The 27,954-nt window shown below is 36.9% G+C and overlaps 6 protein-coding genes and 1 pseudogene across 9 annotated transcripts; all 7 read right to left on the bottom strand.

Moving 5' to 3' along the window:
• Nucleotides 1-1,713: 1,713 nt before the first annotated feature.
• Nucleotides 1,714-2,487, bottom strand: LOC104799504. The gene has a single exon (XM_010522068.2). The coding sequence runs from the start codon at nucleotides 2,399-2,401 to the stop codon at nucleotides 1,919-1,921; it is 483 nt and encodes a 160-aa protein (XP_010520370.1). The 5' UTR covers nucleotides 2,402-2,487; the 3' UTR covers nucleotides 1,714-1,918.
• A 3,163-nt stretch (nucleotides 2,488-5,650) lies between these two features.
• Nucleotides 5,651-6,876, bottom strand: LOC104799731 (probable aquaporin PIP2-4). The gene is given in 6 exon segments (XM_019200778.1): nucleotides 5,651-5,764; nucleotides 5,862-6,002; nucleotides 6,146-6,290; nucleotides 6,387-6,537; nucleotides 6,623-6,700; nucleotides 6,703-6,876. Coding segments are annotated over 6 exon segments (666 nt in total). The 5' UTR covers nucleotides 6,740-6,876.
• Nucleotides 6,877-9,408: 2,532 nt separating this feature from the next.
• LOC104799505 lies at nucleotides 9,409-10,225 on the bottom strand (annotated as a pseudogene).
• A 493-nt stretch (nucleotides 10,226-10,718) lies between these two features.
• On the bottom strand, nucleotides 10,719-11,589 carry LOC104799503 (vegetative cell wall protein gp1-like). The gene has a single exon (XM_010522067.2). The coding sequence runs from the start codon at nucleotides 11,516-11,518 to the stop codon at nucleotides 10,994-10,996; it is 525 nt and encodes a 174-aa protein (XP_010520369.1). The 5' UTR covers nucleotides 11,519-11,589; the 3' UTR covers nucleotides 10,719-10,993.
• A 553-nt stretch (nucleotides 11,590-12,142) lies between these two features.
• Nucleotides 12,143-15,679, bottom strand: LOC104799502 (protein disulfide isomerase-like 1-4). The gene is made up of 12 exons (XM_010522066.2): nucleotides 15,047-15,679; nucleotides 14,534-14,663; nucleotides 14,227-14,392; nucleotides 14,011-14,129; nucleotides 13,846-13,926; nucleotides 13,598-13,681; nucleotides 13,399-13,473; nucleotides 13,232-13,300; nucleotides 13,059-13,139; nucleotides 12,830-12,964; nucleotides 12,589-12,645; nucleotides 12,143-12,490 (listed from the first exon to the last, which is right to left on the bottom strand). Exons 1-12 carry the CDS (start codon nucleotides 15,598-15,600, stop codon nucleotides 12,302-12,304), a joined length of 1,740 nt encoding a protein of 579 aa, XP_010520368.1. The 5' UTR covers nucleotides 15,601-15,679; the 3' UTR covers nucleotides 12,143-12,301.
• A 4,275-nt stretch (nucleotides 15,680-19,954) lies between these two features.
• On the bottom strand, nucleotides 19,955-22,634 carry LOC104799500 (yrdC domain-containing protein, mitochondrial). Of its 2 annotated transcripts, none has more exons than XM_010522064.2 (5): nucleotides 22,417-22,634; nucleotides 21,713-21,947; nucleotides 21,443-21,618; nucleotides 20,478-20,769; nucleotides 19,955-20,315 (listed from the first exon to the last, which is right to left on the bottom strand). In XM_010522064.2, exons 1-5 carry the CDS (start codon nucleotides 22,490-22,492, stop codon nucleotides 20,249-20,251), a joined length of 846 nt encoding a protein of 281 aa, XP_010520366.1. In that variant the 5' UTR covers nucleotides 22,493-22,634; the 3' UTR covers nucleotides 19,955-20,248. The 2 variants fall into 2 exon arrangements, with proteins under 2 accessions (XP_010520366.1, XP_010520367.1); XM_010522065.1 differs by having other exon boundaries at nucleotides 21,713-21,882; nucleotides 22,417-22,505.
• A 259-nt stretch (nucleotides 22,635-22,893) lies between these two features.
• LOC104799499 (serine/threonine-protein kinase GRIK2) lies at nucleotides 22,894-27,310 on the bottom strand. 3 transcript variants are annotated; one of them, XM_010522062.2, is made up of 13 exons: nucleotides 27,139-27,310; nucleotides 26,465-26,698; nucleotides 25,696-26,094; nucleotides 25,491-25,565; nucleotides 25,167-25,211; nucleotides 24,888-24,962; nucleotides 24,683-24,770; nucleotides 24,428-24,552; nucleotides 24,237-24,332; nucleotides 24,056-24,122; nucleotides 23,835-23,950; nucleotides 23,632-23,710; nucleotides 22,894-23,420 (listed from the first exon to the last, which is right to left on the bottom strand). In XM_010522062.2, the coding sequence occupies exons 3-13, from the start codon at nucleotides 26,020-26,022 to the stop codon at nucleotides 23,260-23,262; spliced, it is 1,254 nt and encodes a 417-aa protein (XP_010520364.1). In that variant the 5' UTR covers nucleotides 26,023-26,094; nucleotides 26,465-26,698; nucleotides 27,139-27,310; the 3' UTR covers nucleotides 22,894-23,259. The 3 variants fall into 3 exon arrangements, with proteins under 3 accessions (XP_010520364.1, XP_010520365.1, XP_010520363.1); XM_010522063.2 differs by having other exon boundaries at nucleotides 26,585-26,698; XM_010522061.1 differs by having other exon boundaries at nucleotides 26,482-26,698; nucleotides 27,139-27,308.
• Between the last annotated feature and the right edge of the window lie 644 nt (nucleotides 27,311-27,954).

The following is a 27,954-nucleotide window of genomic DNA, read 5'->3' as shown; positions in this document are numbered from 1 at the left end:
AAACTTTCTCGGCGCCCTCGGTAAATTATCCACTAACTTTCTTGGCAACCAAACAAGCCAATCGAGATAATGACGTACGTATATATACACGTTAGAGAATCTTGTTGTACGTCACTATAGATTTGTACGCCATTACAGCAAAAATATCATTCTCGTTACGATCAAGGGGTTTATTTTTTTCTTAACCATTCTTGAGAGTAAATCTATAAATCAATATAAACCCTAAAATATACAAGATGGCGCAGATCGTTCGATACAAACTGAAGTATGAGGTTTAGTTTCATTAATATATATATACACATGTAATTATCGATATATATATATATATATATACATATATGAATAATGAACTCGCAACAATTATTTCATTTGGGTTTGAAGTTGGGTTGGGCTTTTATTATTGATGAGCCTTTTCATGTTATATATATAGTATACACCACTATAGGGAGAAGACCTTAATGTGGGAATTTCACTCATCATTCAATTATATAAAAATGCCAATTTTAATGTTTCTAACATTATTGATATCAAGTTATTTCTAATCTATTAATCATATTTACTTTTTTTTTATAGTCTGGCTAATCTATAAATACGGAAACAATGATACGAATTTTGGAATAATTTACAATAACATTCAAAATTAAAAATTATGGTATTTTAATATTTTTTATATGGACTTTTAATATATATATATATATTCAATAGACTATATCTATATATGGTATTTGAACATTTTAGTCCAATACCTCAGTTTCGATTAAAATCTATTCAAAGCATCACAAATTAATACAAATTACCAATTCATGTCTTTTTCGTCTATGTTATTTTTTGATAGACAAAAAAGTAAAACAATAATTGAGGAGGAATATTTCGAATGAAAAAAATATAGCCAAAACATTATTTCGTCATTAGACAAAACATGTCACAAATCGGAGAATATGCAGAGAGAGCATATCTTGACCTTATTTTATATAACAATAAATAAAGTATGTTCTAATAATATTGTTAGTTGTTTAAATGAAAACATTCATCGTATCAATAGATTAAATTAAAAACCATAGATTAGGTTTTATAAAATGATCAATTTACCTTTATGGCCAAACATAATAATCCTCTAAATCTCAAGATCACAAGAATTGCATGCCTCTCTTGTAACCCCCAACGACTAACCCATCAAAACATACTTTTTCTTATTTCGCATCTTTATTGTTTCCCACCTAAATCATATAATCAATTACATATTTACATAGACCAACAGATAATCTTTATAAAAAAAAATACATCTACATATATAGATATTTACCAAGGTATCTACATGCCTTAAACAATATACAAAATAATTAAAAAAAAAATGAAACCCACAATTTTTTCATGTTATAGAAGCTAATCATATAGAATACTAATCAACCGACCCTCCATTTCATTAGAAAACGAATTGGGTTTATTATTATTCTAAAAAAACAAATATAGTCAAACTAATTATAAAAGACATAAACAAGGATAAATTCTATAAACGAAAGGGGCCACACTCACGACCATGTGAATTGTAGCATCAAATACAAAACCCCACCCCAACAATTGTAACTCATTTGACCCCCACTTTCCTGTTTTCTTCCATTTTGACCCCGTAATTTTTTTTTAAACTTCAACCTCCCTATTTGGAAAATATAATTAATATAATAAACACACTGTTAAAGAATTATAACTCGATTATTACGTAAATTTAAGTTATATATATTTCTCATACGTGAATTAGGATACAACCTCGCGTCAAAAAGAAATACATGGTAATATTTTCTGAAAATAATAAAAAAAAGTAGGGTGATTCGGAAAATATACACGCCTCATCCCCAACAGTTATTTGTAACATGAGAAAGGAAAACAAAAATCAAAAGAGGGGCTTCAAATTTAAGAAATATTAATCCTGGAACCCTATTTTTTCAAAAATTGCATTTCTGATCCTACTAAGATCCCTCCCTTTCAATGTCCTACCCACACCTTCGTGCACCGACGACGACGCCATCCTCGTCCTCGCCAGGAACTCGTGCGGCGGCAAGCGTCCTCCTCCGGATTCCGACCAATCTACGCCGTCTCCGTCGTCGTAATCTCTGATTCTCCGGCGGTTGTCCTCTCGCAGGATCTTCGACCAGTCCGGCACGTTCACCGGGAGCGACGACGCCGAACCGGTAACCGTCACCGCCGCCGACGAAGAACGAGTTGACGGTATTTTTCCGGAGGTGTAGAGCTTCCGTCGGAGCTCCGGCGAGTCTGAGAGGTCGGATCCGGCGAAGTACAGATCGGATTCTTCGAATTCGAATCCGGAATCGGCGGCGTGGTAGGGCTGATCGGTGGCGAGGAAGCGGTAGCTTGGTCTCGCGTAGTAGCTTTTCCCTGTCGCCATTGAAGAGATCGAAAAAGAAGGAGAAGGATTTTTTTAAAAATTATTTTTTTTGGGAATCTTGAAATTGTTTGCTTTGAGACTTCACAGTGAGAAGAGTCTCCCTATATATATAAGGGTTCCGTTGCATAAAATGGATAAGGGACCCGCATTTCTCTCTGGGTTTAACTAGCAGTTGCCGGAGTGTAAATTACATAAACGCCCTTTCTTTTTTTAGCGGCATGCCACGTAAGATTAGTGTGGATTGAGGGATATGGTTACCATATTTACTTTTACTATAATCTGGTTGGGATTATATAGAAAGAACCCTTTTAAATTTATCTAAAGAAACATACTTTTATTTATAAAAAATGTAGATAACTAAGGTAAGAAAAAAATATAACCTTTTCCAACTTAGCATATGATTATATATTTGTATATAAAATATATATATTTTTTTAATTTTATTAAGTTTAACGAAGTTCTTTGCCAAAAGTCTAGTAGTACCATTTTTAATTATATTTACCTAAAGAAATATACTTTTATTTCAAAATAATTAAATTAAACCGAACGTCTAATACCGTTTTTTAAAAGTTATCTAAGTTTGATGATATAATATAGTAATTAAAAATATTAAGGGTAAAATGGAGAATCCATGCTTTAATCTCTGGAGTACAACAAACTATAACATTTCCAGTCTTTGTTGCGAAGTGAGTGGGGGCTGATATCAGTTCGGACAAGAAGGGTGACACGTGGCTAAACGATGGGATCCGAAGACACGTGGAGAAATGGATTGGGCACGTGAAGTGGGACCCACAATTACGACGCCAACTGGATAGACATAAGAAGCCCCCCCCCTTCGTCCATTATCTCGTTGTCCTCTCCCCCCCCGCCGCAACAGACTCGTTGTATCCCCAATAATATCTCGATATTTTCACGATATGTACTATTTTATCGTGGCGTGAGATCTACTTGTTTTGTTTATTTTATTATACTGTTTCAAACAGAAACAGCCCTAATCTCTGCTCTAATTTGCTGTCCGAATTTACACAAATGTGACAAATCAATATTTAATCCTCGCAAGTTTTAATCATATCAACAAAATTAAGTTAGATCAGGATAAAATGTAAATATTATGCACACAAATATTTACACTATTTCTTATAATAAAAATCAGTAAATAAAATTATTGTTGATTTCAGACATAGTGAGTAGTGAGTACGTCCATCTATTTTTTTTTCATTAAACAATGTGAACTCAATAATATAATTATAAAAATGAAAAAAGTTGAAATAATACGGTAGATAAAAAAAAAGACTACAGATTATATCGTCACGTCCCTTGCAATTCTATACAAGATAATTTATTGACGCGCACACACGCATATGTATGGTATGTATGTATGTGGATAAGTTCATACATAAATTTGTTTGTGTTCAAATATGGAAGGCGAATTGCTTTGTCTCTTGTAGTTGTATGGATAATGTACCTTACATATATATATATATATATATATATATATATATATATATCCTTTTTCATTATCCTCGCATGCATCCATTTAACTTTGATAAAATTTATAGCTATCCGTCCAATCACACACCCATCACCTTCGGTACTTCCAATGAAAAATGTCTTTTTGTTCACATTTTCAACTCCACAAGTCCATAACGAAACCTATTGAATTATTCTCTTTCCCGAAAGCGATATGAAGATACCATTAAAAAAAATATTAACACGTTAGAAAAAGGAAACATAAGATTATCATAAATTTTATCGAATTCTCATTTATAAAAGATATAATATAGTGTATCGCATGTATAAATTGTCCGAAAGAATTTCTTTCATATGGTTTTGGTAATGAAACACACACATGCACACGCATGTGTATATATATATATATATATGAATTATGAGTCTCCAATGTGAAAAAAAGATGATTCTATAACTTCGGTTCAATAATTCCAATTTCACACATTTGCAGTGATATCGGGCTTCAGCTACCAAGAAGCCCATTAATTTTACCATTCTAAAAGGCCAATCTTTTATTTGGGCCAAGATTTAACTTTGTTTATAGATTTAGCCCATACATTTTCCATTTTACATATATACCCTCCTCAAGCCCAAACCTTTGAAATGTAAACCCTAAACCCATAGGTAGTGGTGGCCGTATAGAGAAGAAACCCTAGAACTCACAGAGAGAGAAGTCTCCTCTCTCTCTCAGTTCTAGGGTTTCCTCCTTATCGGCCTATATATTATATGGTCACCACATTGGGTTAAAGGTTTATATTTCAAAGGAGTTTTTGAGGCTTCGGGGCTAGGAGGGTATATTTGGAAAAAGGGTCATAAAATGGGCAATTTATGGGCTAAATCTACAAACAAAAGTTAAATCTTGATCCAAATAAAAGATTGGCCTTTAGGATGGCAATTGTAATGGGCTTCTTGGTACTCGTCCAATTAATTCTAATTTTTGAATATTCAATACGACTGAGATAAATAAATTAATAATATCTATGTTGTTGGTAAGTTAATAATATTTATTTTGTCCCGCTGAGCTTTGGGCCTAGATTCCTAAACGTGTTCATTAAAACTGTATAGATATAATAAATTCAAGATTCGGGACTTTATTTAAATGTAAATTTCTATTCCTGTTTTTTTTTTTTTCTATATAGGGGAAGGAGGACTTGCAATCATTGATGAAAATCAATTCATTGGCTTTGTAGTTTACCGCTAAATGTAAATTCTGCAACACCAAGCGTTGATCAATGATCCAGCAGGAGATCACCGATGGCGATGTCGACGTCCCCGCCGAGTGAAGGGTACTTTGAATTTTTTTCCATAAAGTCTTCGTTTTCCCGTTCGTTTAGTCTTTTAAATTCGTGGGTTCTCTTTTTGTATGAACAATCAGCCTGAAAGTCCATGTTTTTTTTTGCTTGTTTATTTGAATATTAGGATTGGATGGTACATTCTCATAAATTTGATTGAATTCTCGTGTTGAAATTACCGTAATATCACTTATTGATTAAAGTATTCACGAAATTGCCACCTATCCGATTAGGTTTTGATATCTGTCACACTGATTCTCGTTTCGTCTCACCTCAAGACATTCGAATTTCAATTTGACTTTTATTTAATCAAATATAAATCATTCTTAAGAATGGACATTTCATTAAATTTACCGGTTTAATTGAAAGAAAAAAAAACAGAAATGGGTATAACTTAAGTGATAATCGTAATTATTGGGATTAATAACACCGAATTAATTAAAAAAATCTAAACAGAGCTCCTGAATGATCCAAAAGCCTTAAACGCAGCCGCTCTACGAATAAACTGATGGTAAAACGCGGCCGCCGCCGCTCCGATCATGGGTCCCACCCAGAAAATCCACTGTTATTGTATTGATCACAAAAAATTAATTATTATCATTATCTTACTAATAACATATTCTATTTTTTTAAAAATGATATATATATATAAAACGCACGAGGTCGTCCCAAGCCTTGTGGTGGTTATAGATGACGGCGGCTCCTAAGCTCCGGGCAGGGTTGATTCCGGTGCCGGTGATCGGAATCGTCGCTAAATGGACCATAAACACTGCGAATCCTATCGGAAGCGGCGCCAATATCTTTAAAAAAAAAAAAATTCAAAAACCAAAACATTTTTTACTTTGATTTCATGATTTATTTATTTTCTGAAAATCAAAAGTCATGACAGTATATTCCATATAAATACTTAAACGTAACGATAACATTGCAGATGACCAGGTACCGGAACGTGAGAGTCACGTGCATTTCGCTTGGGATCGGTGGCGGAGAAGACGGTGTAGACGAGGACGAAAGTTCCGATGATCTCAGCGCCGAGACCGGTGGCCTTGCTGTAGCCCTCGGCGAGCTCGTTGGCCCCACCTCCGTATCTATATGTGTATATATACACGATGAATGATGAAGTATATACATCGTGTATATATGTGTGTGTATATGTAGACCGATGGATAGATGTAGTAAAAGACCTGTGGTAGAGAGGTGTCTGAAAGGACATGACGAGGGCACAGCCGCAGATGGCGCCGAGGCACTGAGCCAAAACGTAAAAAACTGCTCTCACCATCGACACCTTCCGAGCCAGTAACAGTCCCACCGTCACCGCCGGATTTATGTGACCCCCTAATTCACCACTTTATCAGTCCATATATACGTATATATACACACACATGTATTAATGTATATACAGACATTAATGAAAACTGACCAGAGATACCGGCGGTGCAATAGACGAGGACAAAGATCATGCCCCCGAAGGCCCAAGCGATGCCCAATATTCCGACACCGCCGCCGCAGTCGGAGCCACCTCTGATTCCGTCGCCATGAGAGAGAGAGAGAGAGAGAGAGAGAGAGAGAGAGGTAGATGGGTTCGTTGTTCTTGTGACTTCTTGTAGCTCTTTGGTTTGTGTGTCTCTCTATATATATACACACACACACACACACACTCACGGGTGACAGGGAAAAGTTATGCAAACATATGGTATGAGCAATGTTACATGATATTACTTCACATGGTTCTGTTTACAGTTCATCAAAATATAAAACTATTGTTTTCAAACTGTTTATTAAAGAATTTAATCTTCATGCGTTCTTAATTGAGCTACGGTCTTATATACGAAAGATGGCCTATGACCCAAAAACACACACGCACAAGAATGATATATATAGCGACATAATATTCCCTCGCATTAACAAAACGATTCCGTCGCAAATTAAAATAAAAACCCTAATGAATCATGATTTAGCATTTTTTTTATCTAAATAAAGAAGAAACTATGATAAATATCTTAATTTATCATAAATTTATTAAGTGTTCAAATAGATCAATTATATACTTGCATTAAATTTTAAAAGAAAAACCCTATATTAATATACCAACAATGGTAACCAACTTATAAAATAATCTTATATATAAATACACAAAATTTTAAATTCTCATATATAAATATACGAACCCTTCTATTATATTAAAATATGATTTTTTTTTAAAAAAAACAATGAAATTAAATCATAAACATTTAAACGATTTTTATAAACCGTCATGAAATTAAACCCCTAAATTTTTAACCAATGCCAAAAACTAATATGACATGGTGTTTCTCTGGAATTAAAAGTTTAGATTTTATAATGCCAAAGTTAACAAGAATTTCTATAATTTTATTGGATTTTTTTTTTTTGCAATTCCTATATTTGTCTGAAACTTTTTTTTTATAAGTTCATATATTAATATATGATTTTCTCAATTTTAAAATACATAAGGGATTAGCTTTACAAATAATTTCAAAATCGTCTATAAACTAAAAAACCACATGTTTTTTTTTTAACAAGTATGATACTATGATTCAAAATCTATCTAAAAATTGGTTATAAGTTTATAATTTTTTATATATAAAAAATATAAAATCACTATTTATTTGGATATTTTCGACATATGTAATGTTACTATTCACTTATATATATTTATATATATATATATATATATATATATATATATATTAAAATAAACTATATCTTTTAATTGGTTAAGTGCTTAAATTAAAACACGCTTATAGGTCCTAGGTAGGTATTATATCTACTTTGAGACGTGGCTTTTAAACTATATATTGGAGATAAACATACATAAATTCTAATTAAAAGTGGTTATGTAAGAAGTTGAAAAAAAAAAATAGAGGAAAAGTGGAATCTTGTAAAAGCTATTCTAATTAATTAGATTCACTTTATTATTTGCAAGAATTTTGGCTTAATTAATGTTTTCTTAATCGAGCAAGCAAAGTGTATCCTCCAACATCAACTATTTAATTTATGAGAAATACTTTTACTTGTGCAAAAAGAAAGCGCTTTTATATACCGAAAGTTATTAAATAAATAATAATAGGAAACAAATCTCATAATTCCCATAAAATTTAATAAACTTTTTCTTGGGTAATCTTGTGTAATTTCATATATAAGTACACCAAAAATTATTTTTTTAATGATACATATAAATTTTTATTCAATTTTCATATAAATTTTTGATGAACTTGAATAAACTTATTTATGTTGTAAAAATAATAAGAACTAAAAAATGCAAAAGGAGATATGAGGAGGGAGAGTATTTCTTTAATTGTCCTTTCTTCTTGGTGTAATTACAAATGTGATTACAAATGCCTATTTATAGGCTTTAGAAAAGAAACAATATCATTTGAATTAATAAAAAAAGAGTTACATGAATAAATTAAATATAGACATTCATAACAAAAAAAAATGTATTATTCGATTATTCTAATTTCACTTTCAATTTTTATAAAAAAAAAAATTTGTTTTCTTAAATTCGATTCAATTTCGAAAAATTTTGTTTACTTAAATTTCGTTTAAAAATTTAAGACTGTTTAATTAAAAAAATACCGTATTTTTGAGTTTGAGACGTGTCATCGGAATCGTATCGAAACCCTCACCCGCTCGAACGCGTATATCAAATTACAGACCGTACATTCTGCAGAGAACCATTCACCTTGGCCCTGGAACCAAACACATTTCCATTCGGACTCCAATTCAATTATTTGTAAATTCACTTCCTAATTTTTCCTATACAAAATACCCAAATAAAATTTTGGCACATATATTTTACAATTTTAAAAATGTAAAAAAAAAGAAGTTAACTTAGAGATGTATATTTTATTTACACAACATGTGACATGAAGATGCAAAGTAAAAAAAATCGACAAATCAAAAAACCAAATTATATAAAATCGGTTTATTGTATACCGGATTTTAAATCAATTTAATTGAAATCGGTTAACATAATAAAATCTAATCACTTCATTTCTGCTCTTGCAGAAACAACAGTACATATTTACAAACCTAAAGATCGAATCGAATTCAAACTAAATCTCCATCTTCCATTCGAACCCACTCACAGACATTTCATAATGGACTAATCTTGTACACGAATTCAACATCAGTTACGTATATGATTCTACAAATCATTGATTAGCATGGAAGGATGCAACGAGATGATCAAAGCCCGAGTTGTTGATTGAACATCAACCAAAAGCTGTGGGATTCCCAACAGAAATTATATCGAATTAAGAGGGTGATATACCATCAAAATTACCTCAACGCAAGATTCAGATAAACAAGCGAAAAGAAGAATGGTCTTTCGACCTGATTCCTGGGAATGTCGAAGAACAGTGTACTAAGAGAACCATCGACTTAGAAGGCTAAACGAAATGGAAAAATTCAAAGTACCCTTCACTCGGTGGGGATGTCGACATCGCCATCGGTGATCTCCTGCTGACGATCCTTCGGATCTTTTCCGTCGACGGTGCAACCGACGGAGACACACGTGCCGAGGATCTCCTTCACCGTCCCGCTCAGATCCTTCGCCATGGATCTCAGACGCATGACCTTCGCGATCTCGATTACGTCGTCTAGGGAGATGTTTCCGTTGTGCTTTATGTTCTTCGTCTTCTTCCGATAAACCCTAGAACTTCCGATCACGCTCCGGCTCCTTCAGAGCCTTGATTACGAGCGCCGCCGCAGAGGGAACCACAGTGACCTTGGCCTGACGGTTCTGGACGGTGAGCTTGACGGTGACTCGGAGACCCTTCCATTCCTTCGCCGTCTCCTTGGCGATGTCTTCTCCGATCTTCTTCGGGGAGAGACCGAGTGGCCCTATCTTCGGCGCGAGCGAACTCGCCGCTCCAACCTCACCGCCGGTAACCCGGACAAACACCTCAACGACTTGGGAAGGGTCGAATTTCGGCGGCATTTTCTCCTCTCTCTCTCAGTTCTAGGGTTTCCTCCTTATCGGCCTATATATTATATGGTCACCACATTGGGTTAAAGGTTTATATTTCAAAGGAGTTTTTGAGGCTTCGGGGCTAGGAGGGTATATTTGGAAAAAGGGTCATAAAATGGGCAATTTATGGGCTAAATCTACAAACAAAAGTTAAATCTTGATCCAAATAAAAGATTGGCCTTTAGGATGGCAATTGTAATGGGCTTCTTGGTACTCGTCCAATTAATTCTAATTTTTGAATATTCAATACGACTGAGATAAATAAATTAATAATATCTATGTTGTTGGTAAGTTAATAATATTTATTTTGTCCCGCTGAGCTTTGGGCCTAGATTCCTAAACGTGTTCATTAAAACTGTATAGATATAATAAATTCAAGATTCGGGACTTTATTTAAATGTAAATTTCTATTCCTGTTTTTTTTTTTTTCTATATAGGGGAAGGAGGACTTGCAATCATTGATGAAAATCAATTCATTGGCTTTGTAGTTTACCGCTAAATGTAAATTCTGCAACACCAAGCGTTGATCAATGATCAACTAAAAGCGAAAACGTAATTATATTATATAGAAATTCTCCACTCACAGCCGCAGGTAACAACAAAGAAAGAATGAAATTTCTATAACCGATGAGCAGCTGCAGTAGTAATTTTAAATTTCAAAGTTTTAAAAAGATTTTACGAATTAAAAAAAAAAGCATAAAAAAACAGTGGTGGTTTCAAATTTGAACTAACAAAAAAAAAAAGGAATCGGAGATCCATGGCGGAGAACCACCGCTCGTCGTCTCTCTCTCACTCTACTCAGAGAAGTTCCCTCGCGGCGTATCCGTACCGTGATCGGCGAATATTGTCCTGCCGTTTCTTGTACACAACTCCGCCTATTCCGACCGCACACGCCGCCGCAAACACTCCCACCACGATCCCGGCCTTCTTCCCGCCGCTCATTCCTCCGCCGCCGGAGGATTTTTCGTCGGAGGTCGCAGTGATATTGCTGGCCACGCTAGGTTCTGGTGCTGGAGACGGAGATGGTGGAGACGGATATGAAGATCCCTCTGGCATCGGCGGAGAGCTCGACGGAGAGTTCGCCGGGGCTGGAGACGGAGAATGTTCGGATTCCGGTTCCGGCGGAGACGAATGCTCGATCGGAGGCTCGGAAGTGGAAGGTGAGAAAGGAGACGGCGGAGATCCGCTTTCCGATGTCGGTGCGTGAACCGGAGGCGAATCTGCTGCGTGCACGCCTAGATCCGGCGACGGAGCCGGCGAAATCTCACCAAACGCGAGCCCCGCCATTAGGAGAACAGCAATGATAATGCCGAGCTTCACCATCTTCAAGATTCCAACTCTCTCTCTCTCTATGAAAATTCAAAAGTGAGCCGACTTGGTAGAAGAAAAAGAGATCTGGAGAAGAAACTAAACAAAGTCGGCTTTGGACGTAGATATATATATATATAGATATGGAGAGACTCGCGGCTATGGAAAGAGATAAACGAATGGGAACAGGCCACGTAACAGGCCACGTCAGAGGCGTATAGAAACAGGAAAAAGCGCGTAGCACTGGATTCAGGCGCGTAAAAAAGAGGTATTTTTCCACTTAGAGAAGTGCCAGATGAACGGTGCTCATGTTCATGTATATTATACCTAACATAAATGTATACACACGAACATATATAGAATGCCGCGTATAGACATAGTCGGCAACATGCATGTGTATATATATATATGTATATCTATATACGTTCATGTGGCATTGAGCATTGCGCCTAAGCTTGAGAACGAAGGGTCAATCTATGCCTTTGAACTAAAGCTCTGATCTATTTGATTCGACTTCAAAAACACGATTTCATTTGACTATCAGAAACAATGTCAGACTCGTACTCTAGATCACGTGAACAGCTTGCGACCCTCAACAAGTCGTCGTAGATCGCTTGGTGGTTTGTAAATTCTCCGACAACATGAGAATCTCAGATCCATGGGAACTTATAAAAGAGTTAGGTTGATAATAAAACAGAGAGAATACTGTTTGTGAGTTTTTTTTCTACAACGAAAATACCATGTTTTGCTTCCTCTACGTTTTCATTCATATAAAGCAATGTCGTAATATATATATAATCACAGTTCGTCCTTTGGGTCGCTCAGGGTTTGGCTGGACTCGGAAGATTTTGCTTTTGGAGTGGACTCCTCGTCCTCTGTTCGAGGAGCTGAAGCTGCAGTGGGTTTCTCGAGTTTGAATGGGATTGAGGCATGTTTCCTGAGGAACTTGTACAAGGCAACCACCGTTCTATCTGTCTCTACCGTTATCTGCCAGCCAATAAAGAAAAATACACACTCTTTTACTACTTATACGAAATATCGAATCCCTCTCAAGAAATCCGATGCTACCGAGGAGCAGAACTTACCGGCTCTGATGTCTTGTTGCCTGCTGGGAAGAAGAGAATCGTGGGGAACCCTTCAACCTGTCAGTAGAATTTAGGTCATTTAGAGATACCCGGATCGAGATATTGAAATCATCGGTCTATAGATCACGTAAACTACGCAGAATCAGAGTTGCAAATAAGCTAGAGGGTCATACCCAGATGGGGCCGTTTCAGCTCTCATGCTATATCTAGTGTTAGGTATTGGTGTATTTTGTTTTGTTACCTTTGCCCTGGGGTGTTCATTGGTTGTTCCATCCATCTTGGCTATGACAAGAGAATCTATGCTTCTTAGATGTTTGGCAAGCTTGTTATACGTCGGCTCAAGGGCTTGGCAATGGCCACACCACGGTGCATAGATCTGGTTTCGTTCATTACACAACCGAGTAAATCTTAAGCTATGAACAATTGTGACCTTGTTGTACTGATTGATTTGAATTTTGATATGGTATTACCTCCAGAAGGACATCCTTTGACTCGTCTAGAACGATTTCATCAAAGTTATCTCCAACTACTATTTTCACATCTCCATCATTCTGCGGTCGTCAGGATTAAAACCAGTGATAGAGATCCGGAGAAAGTGAATCAACAACATCAGTATTAACGGAATGAAGGAAATAGCTTTTACCTTTGCGGGAATGGGGTCGGACTTGAAGAAAGGTTTGAGCTTATCATTCAGGAAATCCTCACCAAATGACTGCAAGAAATTGAAGGTTTCGTAAATAAGTATGTTACCAGTGATCATACCATCACCAAACCTAGTTCTATGTGTGAAAACATTTTGTGAAACTGTACCTTGATTTTTTCCGACTTGAATTCATCGTCGAAGAAGTGTTTCTTGGGATTCTCAGTTCCTGTGAAAGCAACCACCTAGACAACAACATACAAATGCCCATAGTTGAGTTTTAACATATGTTTGTGGAGAGAAAGTATTAAACGAACCACAATCTCATACACAATCTCTCGCAAATCAGAACTGTCGAGGTAAAAGTACCTTAGGACCATTTGTCACGCCAAAGTACTCAGCGACGGGCTTTCCATATTCTTCATTTTCCCGATCCACAAATACAAAGATGAGCTGCAGCTAGGAATGACTTGAGTTAGTGGCCTTACAAAATGATAAAATCCAAATCCGGACTTTTAATTATATCCATATGATAACATTGCAGAGAGTGATTTTGTTCACATGTTTGTCTCAACATCGAGCATATAGGGGAATCTCTGCAAGATCTATACTCCTACCTTTCCCTTCAAGGATTTTGCTGCTTCCGAGAATTCAGGAAGAGCCTTCTCCGATTCATTTTTGTTGGCAAACAGCATCAGCTGGAAAGAAGCATGTCATGTCAGAAAACCATCCTAAAAATCTTCAAATTTCAATGAGGGCTTAATTCACTAGAGTAAACATACCTGCTTCTTGATTTCACTCTCAAAAATCTGTGGAGCACTCTCTCTAGTGAAAATGGTAACCAAAGGAAGCTTGTTGGAAGATATAAACTTTATTAAAGCTGACTTAACATATTCCCCCTCTGCAGAATGACAAAAACATGATAAAACCTCCCCACTCCAGAAGAAGCTAAACAGAGCTTTCACAGTAAAAGTACTAAGAAGACTTGGGAAATTAACCAAAATGGCTGATTTTCTCTTCCTCATTCTTAATTAGGACCAAAGCAGGACGTTTAGCCTCGGGATCGATGTGGAACAGCTTGGCAACATCAGGGTTCACTGTTTGATAAAAGTCGACATCATCTTCAGCTCTGGAAGCAGCAGTGAGATGCTCATTTTCCGAGCCCTGTGAAATCAAAATGGGATACCATTTGCTTAATGCGAGCCAGAAATATACTCAATTAATATAATCCATATTGCATTACGGTATGTACCAACAAAGCAAAAATACAATCATATCACCATCAGGCAAGAAGAGAAGCCATACCACCAAGGAGTTCAAGTAGCCCAACGCAACTTTGTTGCCAGAGGTCAAAACTTTTTCCGCATCATCTAAGCTGGTCAGATTATAAACAGCAGGACCAATCTTCTTCTTGATCCATGTCACTATTGCATCTCTGGATCCCGAATTCAGAAAACAATATGCATTATATCTCAATCTTGTTTATACAGACAGATCACATCAACAATATAAGAACAAAAGAATACCACAAGACACCAGTAATAAGATTCTGTACAGTCAAATTTAGCAACTTTACAAATCTTTCCTCATTAATCAACCAATAACTGTTTGATAAGAGGAAGCAATGAAATTTATACAACTACTCATAAGAACACTTGAGCTCTGAAGATTGTTTATGAATGTACTTAACCAGCTTTTGAAACGAGCTTGAGCTACCAAGTTCGACTACGAAGGCATAACAGTACCCAAATCCCCAAATCGATCCAATCAACAATATCACGGTAGCATATTACATTCAAAAAATGTAAATTCACTTACTTGGTTCTCCCGCCGATGTAAGGCTTGTGCTCGCCGTCGACGAAGAAATACACGGTCGGGAAGCCCTGGACATTGTACTCGTGCGCGAGCTCGTTCTCCTCCGTGGCGTCGACCTTCGCGAAAACGACACCGTCGGCCTTCAGCTCCGTCGCAGCGGCGGCGTACTCCGGAGCCAGAGACTGACAATGGCCACACCACGGCGCGTAGAACTCAACCATAACGAACTGGTTGTTCTCGATCACGTCGGTGAAATTCCGCTCCTTGAGAACCACCACGTCCTTCTCGTCGACCACCGGCGACGCGAACGAATCCGAATCCGGAGAGTCCAGATCGGAGAAGTTCTCGTCCCCTTCTTCGTCGTCGTACATCTCGGAATCGTCGTCGTCCTCCCCGTCGAAATCGTCGAGATTGGGGGAGGCACTGGAATCGGCGGGAACATCGTCGTCGGTGGGATCTTCAAGGAAGCTGAGGTCTTCGTCGTCGGTGTTGGCGTATGCGGCGGAGACGATGAGAAGAGCCGTTAGGGAGAGGAGGAGGAAATATCGGAACGCCATTTTTGCCTGACCGAAGGAGAGAGAGAGAGATCGATCTCCCAAGCAGCAGAGCTTTTTGTTTTCGGTGTTCTACTAAACGGCGACGTTTACGGGCTCACGCTTTCTGAGCATTCTTTTGTTATGTTTATGTTTAAATGCAAATTAAAATTATAGATTTAATATATAAATAAAATACAAATCTGAAGCTATATTTTGATTTAAATATGAAAATTCAATTGAATAAGACATAAATTGTATTTACATCGAATTTTATTTGAATCAAATTCGGATCGGATTATACAATAATAACCGAAAAAAGTAACAGAAGACTTACAAAATTTTAAAAATAAGTAAATTTTTTTAATGAAAACCAAATATAAAAGGATCCATTAGATGATAGAAATAGAATTGAAACTTATGTAAGTACGAATAGAATAAATTTTATAAGAACAGACAAATTTAATAAAAAATAGTCGAATTGAGATTAAAAATACCATGACAAATATTCAATTTTTTTAAATCATTAGAATAATATCATACGAAACATATGAACTATTATCAACTTATACATATTTAGAACGATAAATAATTAATATAGTTTTAAATTATTTCTAAACAAATATCTTTTATAAGTAGAAGCATTTATTTTTTCATATGATGTGAGTCTTTAGTAGGATTTTCTCTCCAAAGTTAAAAAATTAATTTAGGGATGTAAAACAAATCTGACTGCTTATGAGGCAGGTCTACATTTTATCGAGTCGGGTTTAGAATATTTGAACCTAGAAAAAAACGGGTCGAACGAATCAATTCATCACGAACTTGGCTCAGACAATTTTTTTTTTAATATTTATATATATATTTATAAATATTTTATATAAAAAATGTATTTTTAAATATATATAATATTTTTAAATATTTATAATATTTATTTTTAAAAAAAAATATGTATTTGGTTCGCGAATTAACGCGATATGCGTCGGACTGGCCAATTTTTTACTCGCTAAAAAATGGGTTGGACTGTGTTGGACTAAAATATTCCCATATCGAAATGAGGCAGGCTGGGTAGGGGTGAACGTTTCGGGATTCGGGTCAGAATTTTAGTGGTTCGGTTCGGAAACAGTTTATTCGATATTCTAAAATTTGTACCAAATTAGTATCGTATATTATTCAGTTCGGTTCGGTTTCGGTACGGTTCTTTTTCGGTTTTTGTTTAAAAAAATGAAATTTTCGTAAGAAAATTTCATGTTTTCGGGAATTTTATAAAGTTCGATTCGGTTCGATTTCGAAAAATTCGGTTCTATAAAAATCATACTATTCGGAAATTTTGAATGGTACAGTTCGAAAAAATACCGAAATTTTCGATACGGTTTGATTCCGAAGAACCGGATCGAAACACCCACTCTTAGGGCTGGATTGGACCGAGCCGACCCGTTTTGCACTAATGATTAGATTTTGTTTGATTATGTTCAATTGATTCAAATCGGTCGCTTATTAGAAATTAGGAATCTTATCAAATGAAATCCGGAATAAAATAAACCCTTTCAATATCTAATCGCATTACAAATATAGTAAAAAACTATACGTAACATTTTATTAAGATTAATTTGATTTTAAAAGACATACAAATAAGTTTCTTTCGTTTGGTTTTATACGTTACAATATCCATGGACTGTATTTGATTTGGTGGGAATCGGTGCATTAATTTGAGAATCTTTTCCTTTAAAGGTTATCTCTCTCCTTGCATGTATATATATATCTTACGAAACTTTATTATATTTCATATAACCACTCGTTGATTTGTATTAAAAAATAAAATTTTTAGGCAGAGAGACCAAATGGCGACATCAACAAGATTTCAATTGGTTGCTCTCCTCATTGTCTTTTCCTTCCTCATTGCCTCCCAGTCAATTGGTAACGCTCTCACTCTATCAAGTAGGGAGAGCTTTTTCGTATTCAGTTCGAATTCGGGTCGAAAATAATTCGGTTCGGTTTCATTAAAAAAAATTCGTTTTTTGTGTTTTCTTAAAATTCGGATCGATCCGGTTCGTTTTTAGAAAATTCAGTTTTTTTTAAAATTAAAACCGTTAGGGAACTTTGGAAAAAGGAGAGATAGTCCATTCTTTTGGGTTTTAGCGAGGTTTTTTTATCAGAAAAATACCGTATTTTTCGGTTCGATAAGATTCGGTTCTTCGCAACCGAACCGAAACGTCCACCGCTACTCTTAACCGTCTTTTTTATTTTATTTTCTGTCTATATATATATATATGTGTATATATGTTTAATTTTATAATTATTAAACATAGCGAAAATAAGATTCTGAATTGTTTGTTTCTGTAAATTAAACAGTTTCTCTAACGATGTGTGTATTGTGCGTGTATATGCAGAGGGGAGTTCGGAGGGGGTGTGCGAGTTCAGAGGGCCGTGCAAGAGGACGGATGACTGCAGCGGCAGGTGCAGGAAGGCCGGCGCTCGGAGCGACCAGAGCCTCTGCATGCCCAATGAGTCCGGCCCCGGCTCCGTCTGCTGCTGCACTTATAAGTGATCCCCCTTTTTCTAAATCTTCTGTTCGCTACATCTCAATTTCAATAATAATAATAATAATAATAATAAAATCTATGATGAATTATTTCTCTGTTTTCTTTTGTTATCGATCCACGAACGATGTTGTCTAAATCTTATTAGTTTTCTTCTCAATCTAAACCGTATAATTCCAACTTAATACTAATACAATAAATAGAAAGTGAGAAATTACCGAATTATGATACAGGCGCCAACATAATAATAATAATAATAATAATAACAACAATAACAATAATACAAGATGTGATAATTGTTTTACGCGTGTATTAAATTTGGGACCCATGAAATTGTCTCGATTTTTTTTACGAAGAAAATATCCCTAAAATAATGTTGCCTGGGCATACGATGTTTGTTGCGGTCAAAATCCTCTCATATTCAAAACTAAAAACAAAAAAGGAACATAATTTTTTTTTTACCTTTTTAAAGTATTTTTCGTTTTTTTTTCGGTTTTTCGGGCGCAGTAAAAAGGCGAATAAAAAATGGTATTTACTTTGTTTTTCCTATAAAAGCAATCCTAATTTTGGTTCTTGGAACTGCTCATGTCCTCCATATAACTCTCCCGATTCTCTGCTCAAATTCTAAGAAGCAAAATATTGTACACACACATATATATATATATATATATATACGTATAATTCCCAAAGAAATTGAAAGAAGAAAATGGCGTCATCAAAACTTCAACTCGTTGCTCTTCTCCTCATCTTCTCTCTTGTTACTTGCCAGTCCGGTAAAAAAAAATACATATATACATATATGTCATGATTTTTATGTGTATATTTTTTAATTAGTTCAATAGAAACCACTAAATCACTATTTTGTATATCGGATTTAAACTCTTATATATATATATATAGATTGATTCAATAGAAAACACCAAATATTTATTTTGTATATCGGATCCAAACTCTTTTATGTATATAGAACTAATGATTTATTGTTTTCTATTGACCAAATCAATACATACATATATATATATATATATATATATATCAATTCAAAAAATGTACATATATTTTGATTCGTTTAAAAAAAAAGTGTGTATATATATATATATATATATATATATTGGTCCGTTGAATTGGGAATGCGAATGGTTATTCCATAAATAATCGATGTGAATGAACAGAGAACACGGAAGGGGCGTGTCACATACGAGGGCCGTGCAACAAACACGCGGACTGCGTGAGGCAGTGCCATGGTCCGAATGACCCTCCCCCGATGTCCGGTTTCTGCGTCTCCGACCCGACCGGTGCTCCCGGCTCCCCTTCCCTCTGCTGCTGTCTCTTCGATTGAACCCCTATATTTTAATTTCTCTCTTTTTAATACAGCATTTTTTTATTTGTTTTCCTCGTGAGAATGATCTTCTTGTCGGCCAAATCCTATTCAAAGTGATAATTCTTTTTGTTTTTTTTTGTCTCAAATATGATTGTTGATTGAATGTGTCAGATTCGGAGATAATTAGGGTTTAGGGTTTAGAGGATTATGCGGCTATTCATATTATGGTGACTAAGAAAATACACGACGATATCCATTGATTAATTTTTCATTCATACAAAGGAGAGTTAAAAAAACACATGAAAAACGTGTCGGATTGTGTCTCCGATTCAAATAATCGTATTCAAGTTGAATCTTGAAAGAAAATGATTCCAACTGAAATTGAGATCGTTAGAAATTTTCTGAAAACGGATACATTGAATATGATTTCAGACTCTTGTATACATATATAATAATAATAATAATAATAATATTAATTTTGAGTCAAAGAACATGAAGACTTGGTATGATTTTCCAAAGCTAAATATAAAAGCTTGATAGAATATCTTAAACAGAACTAAATCACATTTCGCATTTTATAATACAAAATTTTTTCTATTTTCTATTTTTTTTATCATTGTTTTTACAACTTTGAGCTTCTTCTAATAATCCCTCCGAAGATAATCTAAACCTGTCTTTATGTTTCAAGTATTCCAAATCTTTCGGACCATAACTCCACATCTCCTCCTCCTCCTTTGCCATATGTTTCTTGAAGAGAACACCCAAAAACAAAAAAAGTGGAAGATCCGTACATCCCGGCGGCGGGCGTTCTGCCCTAACCGCCGCCCGCATCCTCCCCGAGAAAATGCTTCTCGAGAATCTCCACCGTCTCTTCTTCCGCGCTGGATAAAAAAAACGAGGAGAGAAGTGAACGAACTGGGGAAACGAAAGATTCGAACCCGCAAAATCGTTGTCTACGTGATCCGATCCGCAAAAACGGTTTCATGTTTCATGCCCCGAGAAACTATAAACAGTTACCCCGAGACAAAAATCTCGGGCTGTACCTTCCCGGTCTGATGATCTTGTACGTTCCGATATTTGTCAGATCGATAATGGTGGATCCTTCACGGCCAGAGGGAAGAACGCCGCCGTCATAGACATAAGCACAGTGATGCCAAAGGTTCTCGAAATCTTTCACACAAACACTGCTTCTGTGGCCGCTGAGATTGGCGCTGGTCAGGGCGATTGCGCTCCCCGACCCCCGAGCGATTGCCCTTATGAATTCACAATCGGGTACCCGTACCCCGACGGTATCAATCCCAGGGTTTAAGGACTTCTCAAGAACGCTCGATTCACCTGTTACATAAAATATCACGTCAATGCACGTCGAGAGGAAAATATTTTTTTCCGAATAAAACCGAATCAAAAGTAATGGCCACCCATCGGTTAGTCTACAGGTTGAGACGGTATTCTCCGCACAAGTCATCAGTTAGATTTTTGGTATGTCCAACCTTGGCCTCACTTCTCGGGTTTCTCAGTCAGATTACTCAGTCTCAGTTTTGTAATGATTGAGTATCCGAAGCTAATGGTCGGGTACACGAGCTTCGGATACCCGCAGAGAGCGGAGAATGTTTGGATACATCATGGGGTCTTGGCCGACGAGGAGAAGTGCGAGGAACGAGGTGGATAGAGGAGGGTGAGGAAAAAAAAAAAGAGAGAGAGAGAGAGAGAGAATCGCCAATTGAACCCAAACCTGAATGTTGGATTGTCGCGTCGACGAATCGCATTCATCCCGGTGGACAAATACTCAAATTTCGGATATCCGGCTCATGGGTCAGATGGAAACTTGAAATTTCGGGTTTCCGTGCCCACCCCCTAATCCCAATTGAGAGATGAACTCGAAAGCAGCTTTAACCTATAGGTTCACATGGGTGATCTGTATCCTAAGCTATCATATCTGTCCTAGGTTTATCAAATATACATCCACAGGAAAGTAATGGCGGAAAGTAAGTAAGAAAGAGACGCAAACCTCGCCGTAGAACAACGGTGACAGGGCCGGGAAGGAGAGAGTCGAGCAAACCAGGAGGTAAGTGTTCTGTAATGGCAAACCGCTTAATGTCCGATACATCACCAACGCAAATGGCAAGCGGACTCGTAAGTCTCCGCCCTTTGATCGCATATATCCGGTTAACTGCTTCCAAAGAACTGCAACATTAAACTTCAACTTACATATGAAAGAATACTAACCACAAACAGAATCAACAAGAACATAAACTTGTAAAGATTATTACTATCTTACCAAGCATCACAGGCGAACCCATAGAGGGTATCAGTGGGAACAGCTACAACTTTATCGGATTTGATAGCTTCGATGGCTTCTTGAGCGTAAGTTCCAGTGGCTGGATGAACTATGCCTGTCTTGCTTGCCACACACATGTCTGCTCTCTCGGAATTCCACACCATTTTCCTCTGTAATCCCCATCCAAATCTCCTCTTCTGGTTAACAAATGAAATAAACCCTAACTCGGGCAACCCTAATGTCCATGGAAAGAATTGGTATATATGTGTTGTGTTCATAAGAAACCACTGAGAAAAAAACAATCTAAAAACCCTAAATACACGATTAACAATGACAAAAGAACGGAATTTCTTTTGTACAGGTGAAGTGAAGGAATGTAAATTCCGCAGCTGAATTTCGAGTTCAATGTAAAAAATTAACAGAAACCCAATAGGGATAATTGACACAAAACATGAAATCTCGTTGCTTTATCGGAAACCAAACAGACAAAAACCTAGAAATCACGGAACAGAGTTAAGAGCAGAAGGTTAAGGGTTCAAATTACAAACCAATGAGAAGCCCAGAAATCATATTTCTAAAATTTTAGAAATTCCTCTTCGATTTCCCCTTGAATTACATCCAATTTTCTCAGAACAACGAAATAAACAAACGCCAAAACCCAACAAGTTAACAAGAGGAAGGCGCGAAAACGTAGAAAGGAGAACCTGTTCGCAGGAGAGGAGACGGAGGCGCCGGGAAGATTCCGGGGAGTTTCTCGGCGAGTCTCGTTGATATGTTCATCGTTACAGTTCCAACTCCGACTTTGACAGTCGTCGACAAGACAAAGATTGTGCCCTAAAGTCAGCGGCGGAACAGAAACACACTTTCTTCCATATTTTCTGGAAATCTAAAACAAAAAACAAAAAAAAAATAATCGTTCTGGTTTCAGAGATAGGCACGTGACCCCCGACTCATCTAATTCATTTCATTGTTTTTTTCAGTATCCAAAAGAATAAAATTTGTATTAATAGGAAAACCATAAAAAAAATTTGAATTTTAGTTCCGGAAAATCTAAATACATGTAAACATTCCCGTTTCTCGATCGAGCAACTCTTGTCCCATGTCCTGAAAGCAGATTCCGAATCTTTGCCCCCCAAAGAATCTCCATTTGTTTACTGTGTCTGTCCATCAACACAACCAAAGATTGCCCCCCGCAAGCTTAATTATGATGATTATGATCATAATCTGAACAAGTACATATAATTTTTGTACGTTCAAATTACAAATGAGAAGCATCTCCCACTCCACAAAATAAAAAAACACCAACTAATTTCCACCAAAAAAAAAATCAAATCAAAACATACAGTTTATATAGCAGCAGTTGCCAGTAAAAAACAAAAACCCCGCAAGAGGAACCCTAATACGTTAAAAGCCAAACTCCTCTTTGCGAGATTTCCTTCCCGATTCCTTGCAAGTCACGTAACGTCCATAAAAAAAACCCTACATGAAACGATCACGTGCTTAATAATACGGTTTTTGTATGATCCAAGATTCGATCTTTTTTTTTTTCAGTTAGAATCAGATATTTCGACCCCTCCATTGGATTCTGCTTCAGTCCCTTGAGCTGAGTTGCGTTTGCACCAGCACAAGTACTCAGGAACTGGTCTATCTTCTCTCATCACCCATGGATGTTCCGACACATCTTTCAGTGTCATCCTCTGTTCCGGATCTGCATCAGATTGATTCAGCCCGTCATCCATCAGAAGGTGGAAATATACTCAAAGTTCTCGCTTTACGGGCATTTTTGCAGAAAACCCGGATGTACCCGGAAATGGTTTCGCCTTTCGGGTCACATGAAGAGATTTGGTTCTCTTTTGCATGCTATTAGGTCACATAAAGGTCTACACTTTTATCACAAGAGAGGACTATATATAACTCACCTTTGCAGAGAAGACCTTCGATCAAGCTTCTCAGAAGTGGATTCAGTCCATCCGGGATTACCAAAGGATTATGAACAATCTGTCAAAAAGATACCAGAAAGAAACAAGGAAAAAGCGCGATACGATTTCAGATACATCAAACATCCTCGACAAATATGGTGAAAAACCCATCAGAGATCCAAGTTATAGCTTTGTCCACTCACCTTGTCATAAGTATCCTGAAGGCTGTCACCAAGAAATGGGTACTGTCCTAAAATCATACAATACAAAGTAACTCCCACTGCCCATGTATCCGCAGCTCTGCCACGGTACGTTATACCTAAAATAAGCATCGATGGAAAAACAAAACTGATACCGTTTAAAGGTTTTGCACGCTAAAGTCGAGATACTGTATCGTTTGCAGGAGACGAGAAAAGAAGCCGACCTACGCAACATTCCGGGGCAGTGAATACAGGAGTCCCGGGAGATCGGCGGAGTTCATCGTTATCATCCTGACGGATAACGTGATAAACACTCATGACGTCGCATTTAGAAACAAATCATGGAAACTGATTGAGCCATTGAGGGATGGGAGAAAGGATTAGGTTTGAGATTTTTTTCACTACCTCAAAGGATTGGCTGACACTGAAGTCCCCGATCTTCACTGTGCCGTTACTAGAAACCAGCAGATTGTCGGGTTTAATGTCCCCGTGAATAATATTCTGTTTTTTTTTGCATCAAAAAAGAAATCACGATGGTGATTGAAGAAAACACAAAGGCGGATGAAGTAGAAGATAGAGACAATGAAGGATCATACATGAGCATGAAGGTACATCAGGCCAGCAACTACATCCTGCAAGTACTTTCTAGCGGTTTCCTCTCCAACAGCACCCGGTCTTCCAGATTCGTCATAAGCCCATTTTCCATCAACATATTCAAGAACTAAATGCGAAAGGGAGAAAACCCGAACCACGAAAAAAAGAACTTAAGTTCTCACATGAGATCAACTCGGGAATAAAGGAGGAAAATACAAACGAAACAACAGTAATGGAAAAGGGAAAACAAAAAATACCCATGTAGAAATGATCAGTTTCGGGGTCGTCAATCACCTCGAGGAGATTAACGATGTTAGGATGCTCCAGCATTTTCATGATCATAACCTGAAATAGAACGAGTGAAACTATAAACAGAACTTACCGACATTCTGATATTTGTTCCGAGTTTTGTTCCCAAAACAGCAAAAACTGGTAAACAAAAAAAGAGAGAGTCATGGTTACCTCACGGAGAACATCGCTCATAGCCGTTTCTGAAGGTGCAACCCTTAGCCTTAGTAAATACGACTTGTGAAATGCCTAGCCGAAGTATAAAGTCACCGTAAAACAAAGAGGGCAAGTGTTTTAAGAGATCGAATAAGAGAAATATTATATAACATAGTCTGCACCATCAATAACACAATTATAGAGAATTATAGTTCTAATGAAACAACATCATGAAAGTAGACAAGAAAAAGAAAACAAGCTTTCCATTGGGACTAGGAAAAGAAAACGAGAATATACCTTGATAGCGTAATGCTTACCGTCTACAGAGCTTCGATATAGAACCTGGAACACATGCAATGAATAATGTTACTAAACAAAGATCCTAAGATATTTTTGCCAGAAGAATTGGTTGAACATGTAACATCCGTGCATGGAAATGAAATATACAGAAAATCGTTATTCTGAAACAACGATTACGAGATTAAAAAAAACTTTGCTAAGTTTTGAGATGATAGTGAAATGTGTTTTAAACAAAATTCTCTACCACTTTGCCATAGCTACCGGATAAACACTTCCTTAAATTTCACTTGTTTAGTTTTCACAACTCGATAATATGCTTACCACTTTGCCGTAGCTACCGGATCCAATTTTATACTCACGAACATACTCATTGATCATCTTGTTTCCATTTTCATCCTGAAAAAAAATAAATAAATAAATAAACGCAGTCAAACCATCAAACAAAAAGAATGACTAGAATTCTGGGAAAAATAATTGAACTTGCTTGGCAACGAATATAATGTCCCGAGTACATGAAGCTCCTTACCTCTCCACGGATAAGTTTATTCGTTTCTTTCACTGGAAACTGCCTGCAGATCAACCCATTATTTAATTTAAATTTCAAGATTTCCTCAGAGCGTTTGGACCGGTTCTGCTGCTCCATTTCTTCTTCTTCTTCTTGAGCATTGCTAGTTTCATCACTATCACATGAATACAGATCATCATAGTATGGTACATCATCTATCAAACGATCCCGGGAAAACCCACGATTTTTACTCAGATGAGTTTTGGATGATTGACGGGTTCTCCTCGAGTACCCGAAGCACCCAAAGCATCCCATTGCTTGGGCAAATGAAACGCTATCGCGAAACATTCTCTACTCCAAAATCTGGCTCTATATGAGTAATGAAAAATCTCAAACTGCTGAAGCTAACAATTCTGGAACCTGTAATAGCAATGCATTGAATTAACAATCAACATCATGACTTGAGCACACAAAACGCATCCATATTGCGGCACAGAAAACCCTAAACCCTAGGATCAAGCGGGCTAAAGCCTGATTATTCAAAATCACTCATGTAAGAGCAAGGATTGGGTAAACATGCACCATGCTTGCATATCACAACTCAACTCTACTACAAGCAAAGATCCAAAAATAAAAAAATAATCTTCAACATCATATATATAAACGAGGCCAATTTCAGCAGAAAGCATCCTAATGCCAGATTTGCGATAAATCATTCACAAGGAACCGTTGCACAAACATTTGCTGCTCTAACATTTCGAAATCAAAATTAGAAGCTCGAAGAACGAACCCCGATTCAAATCTTACTCTGCAAAAGGGTTTCAAGGGCTTAAAAGCCCGATTAAGCTTCGTTATTCCAAAGGATGCCATTCAGCCAGATGAACAAAACAACAGGAGATATCGAAACTACCAAAACTTAAAGGCAGCATCTTTAGAGCTCCACTTTATTAACAGAATATATTTGCAGAAATTTCAACTCTTCTTCTCCAACAGCCACCGATAAAGCACGGAAGAACTCGGATTTCTGCAGAAGGAGACAAACTCTCATTCAATTCACCCCTTTACACCATTAAAGCATCAATAAAGTCACATTAAAGATAAGATAAAAAAAAAACTCTGGCAGGGGGGTCATTGCCACCATGGCATCACATTCGAAAACGGAGAATCGAAAGAATCAGCATTCCAAACAATTATCTTAAATGCAATCGACGAGAAGCATAGAGGGCGAGATGAAGAACAAAAGTCCACCGGACCATCAAAAAGCTTAACACCCATGGCTTCGTAATCTAGATAGACCCCAATATAGAGCAAACACGATTGGCGCAAAACGGAAAAAAAAAAACCCTTAATTTCGAAATCGACGGTTCTAAATCATACGGAATCTTCAGCGACGGGAAACGAAGGTGGAAACCCCAGAATCCAAAAGACGCCACAATCGAAGGTGCCAACAATAATCTTACTTACATAGAAGGTAAATTCGAAGGGATTCAAATTCGATCCCAGCAGAGGAACACGGAGAAAAGGGGATATAGAATTCGCCTCGAGCTAGGGTTCGTAGGCCCCGTGCGTTAGACCAACACCAACACCACCCAAAAAAAAAAAAAAACCGTAACCTCTCTGTGTGTTTTTTTGAGATTCGAGTTTTCCAAGTGTACGTAATGATAACATCACCAGCTAATGTGACAACCTAAACAAAGGTTTTATATTCTAAAAATATATTTATTTATATATGTATGTGGCTCTTCACCAACTCGATTCTTCAATGTTCTCGCCGTAAATTTCTTATCAAAACATTCATTTCCCTGAATCTTATTCATATTTCTCTGATGAAAAACATGAGTATATAAACACGGAATCAAAGCAAGATTCAGGTTTCTCTCTCAAGAAATTGTGAAAATGCAAAAGACAGTTTGCTTCATCCACCGGAAAAAAAGTCCATAAGCCTCTTCAGCAGATACATACATGCCTTGTTTCTTATGTTATGTCTGGATAGTTTAGAGCTTGGGATTGATTATCTGAATTCAGAATTCGGTTTTGGTCTGGTCTGGTTTGGTTTAGCCCGGTTTTCGAGTTCAACCTCTAAACCGATGGATCAAGAAGAGTTTTTTCCTGTTTTCTTGTTCGATTCTTGGTTAGGTGCTGTCAAAATCTGAGACTGTTCCAGAGTTACAACTTACCCTATGGCATGGGCTTTAACCGGTTTTCTGTTCTTGCACGGGGAAAACCGCGAACTGCGATGGCTGCGGCTCTCTCTGCTATGACCCTCGATTCATCGGAAGA

This window comes from Tarenaya hassleriana, unplaced genomic scaffold, assembly GCF_000463585.1.
Source record: "Tarenaya hassleriana unplaced genomic scaffold, ASM46358v1 Cleome6, whole genome shotgun sequence".
NCBI lineage: Eukaryota > Viridiplantae > Streptophyta > Magnoliopsida > Brassicales > Cleomaceae > Tarenaya > Tarenaya hassleriana.
Note: the sequence above shows the minus strand (reverse complement) of the source record. Positions and strands in the feature narration are given on the sequence as shown.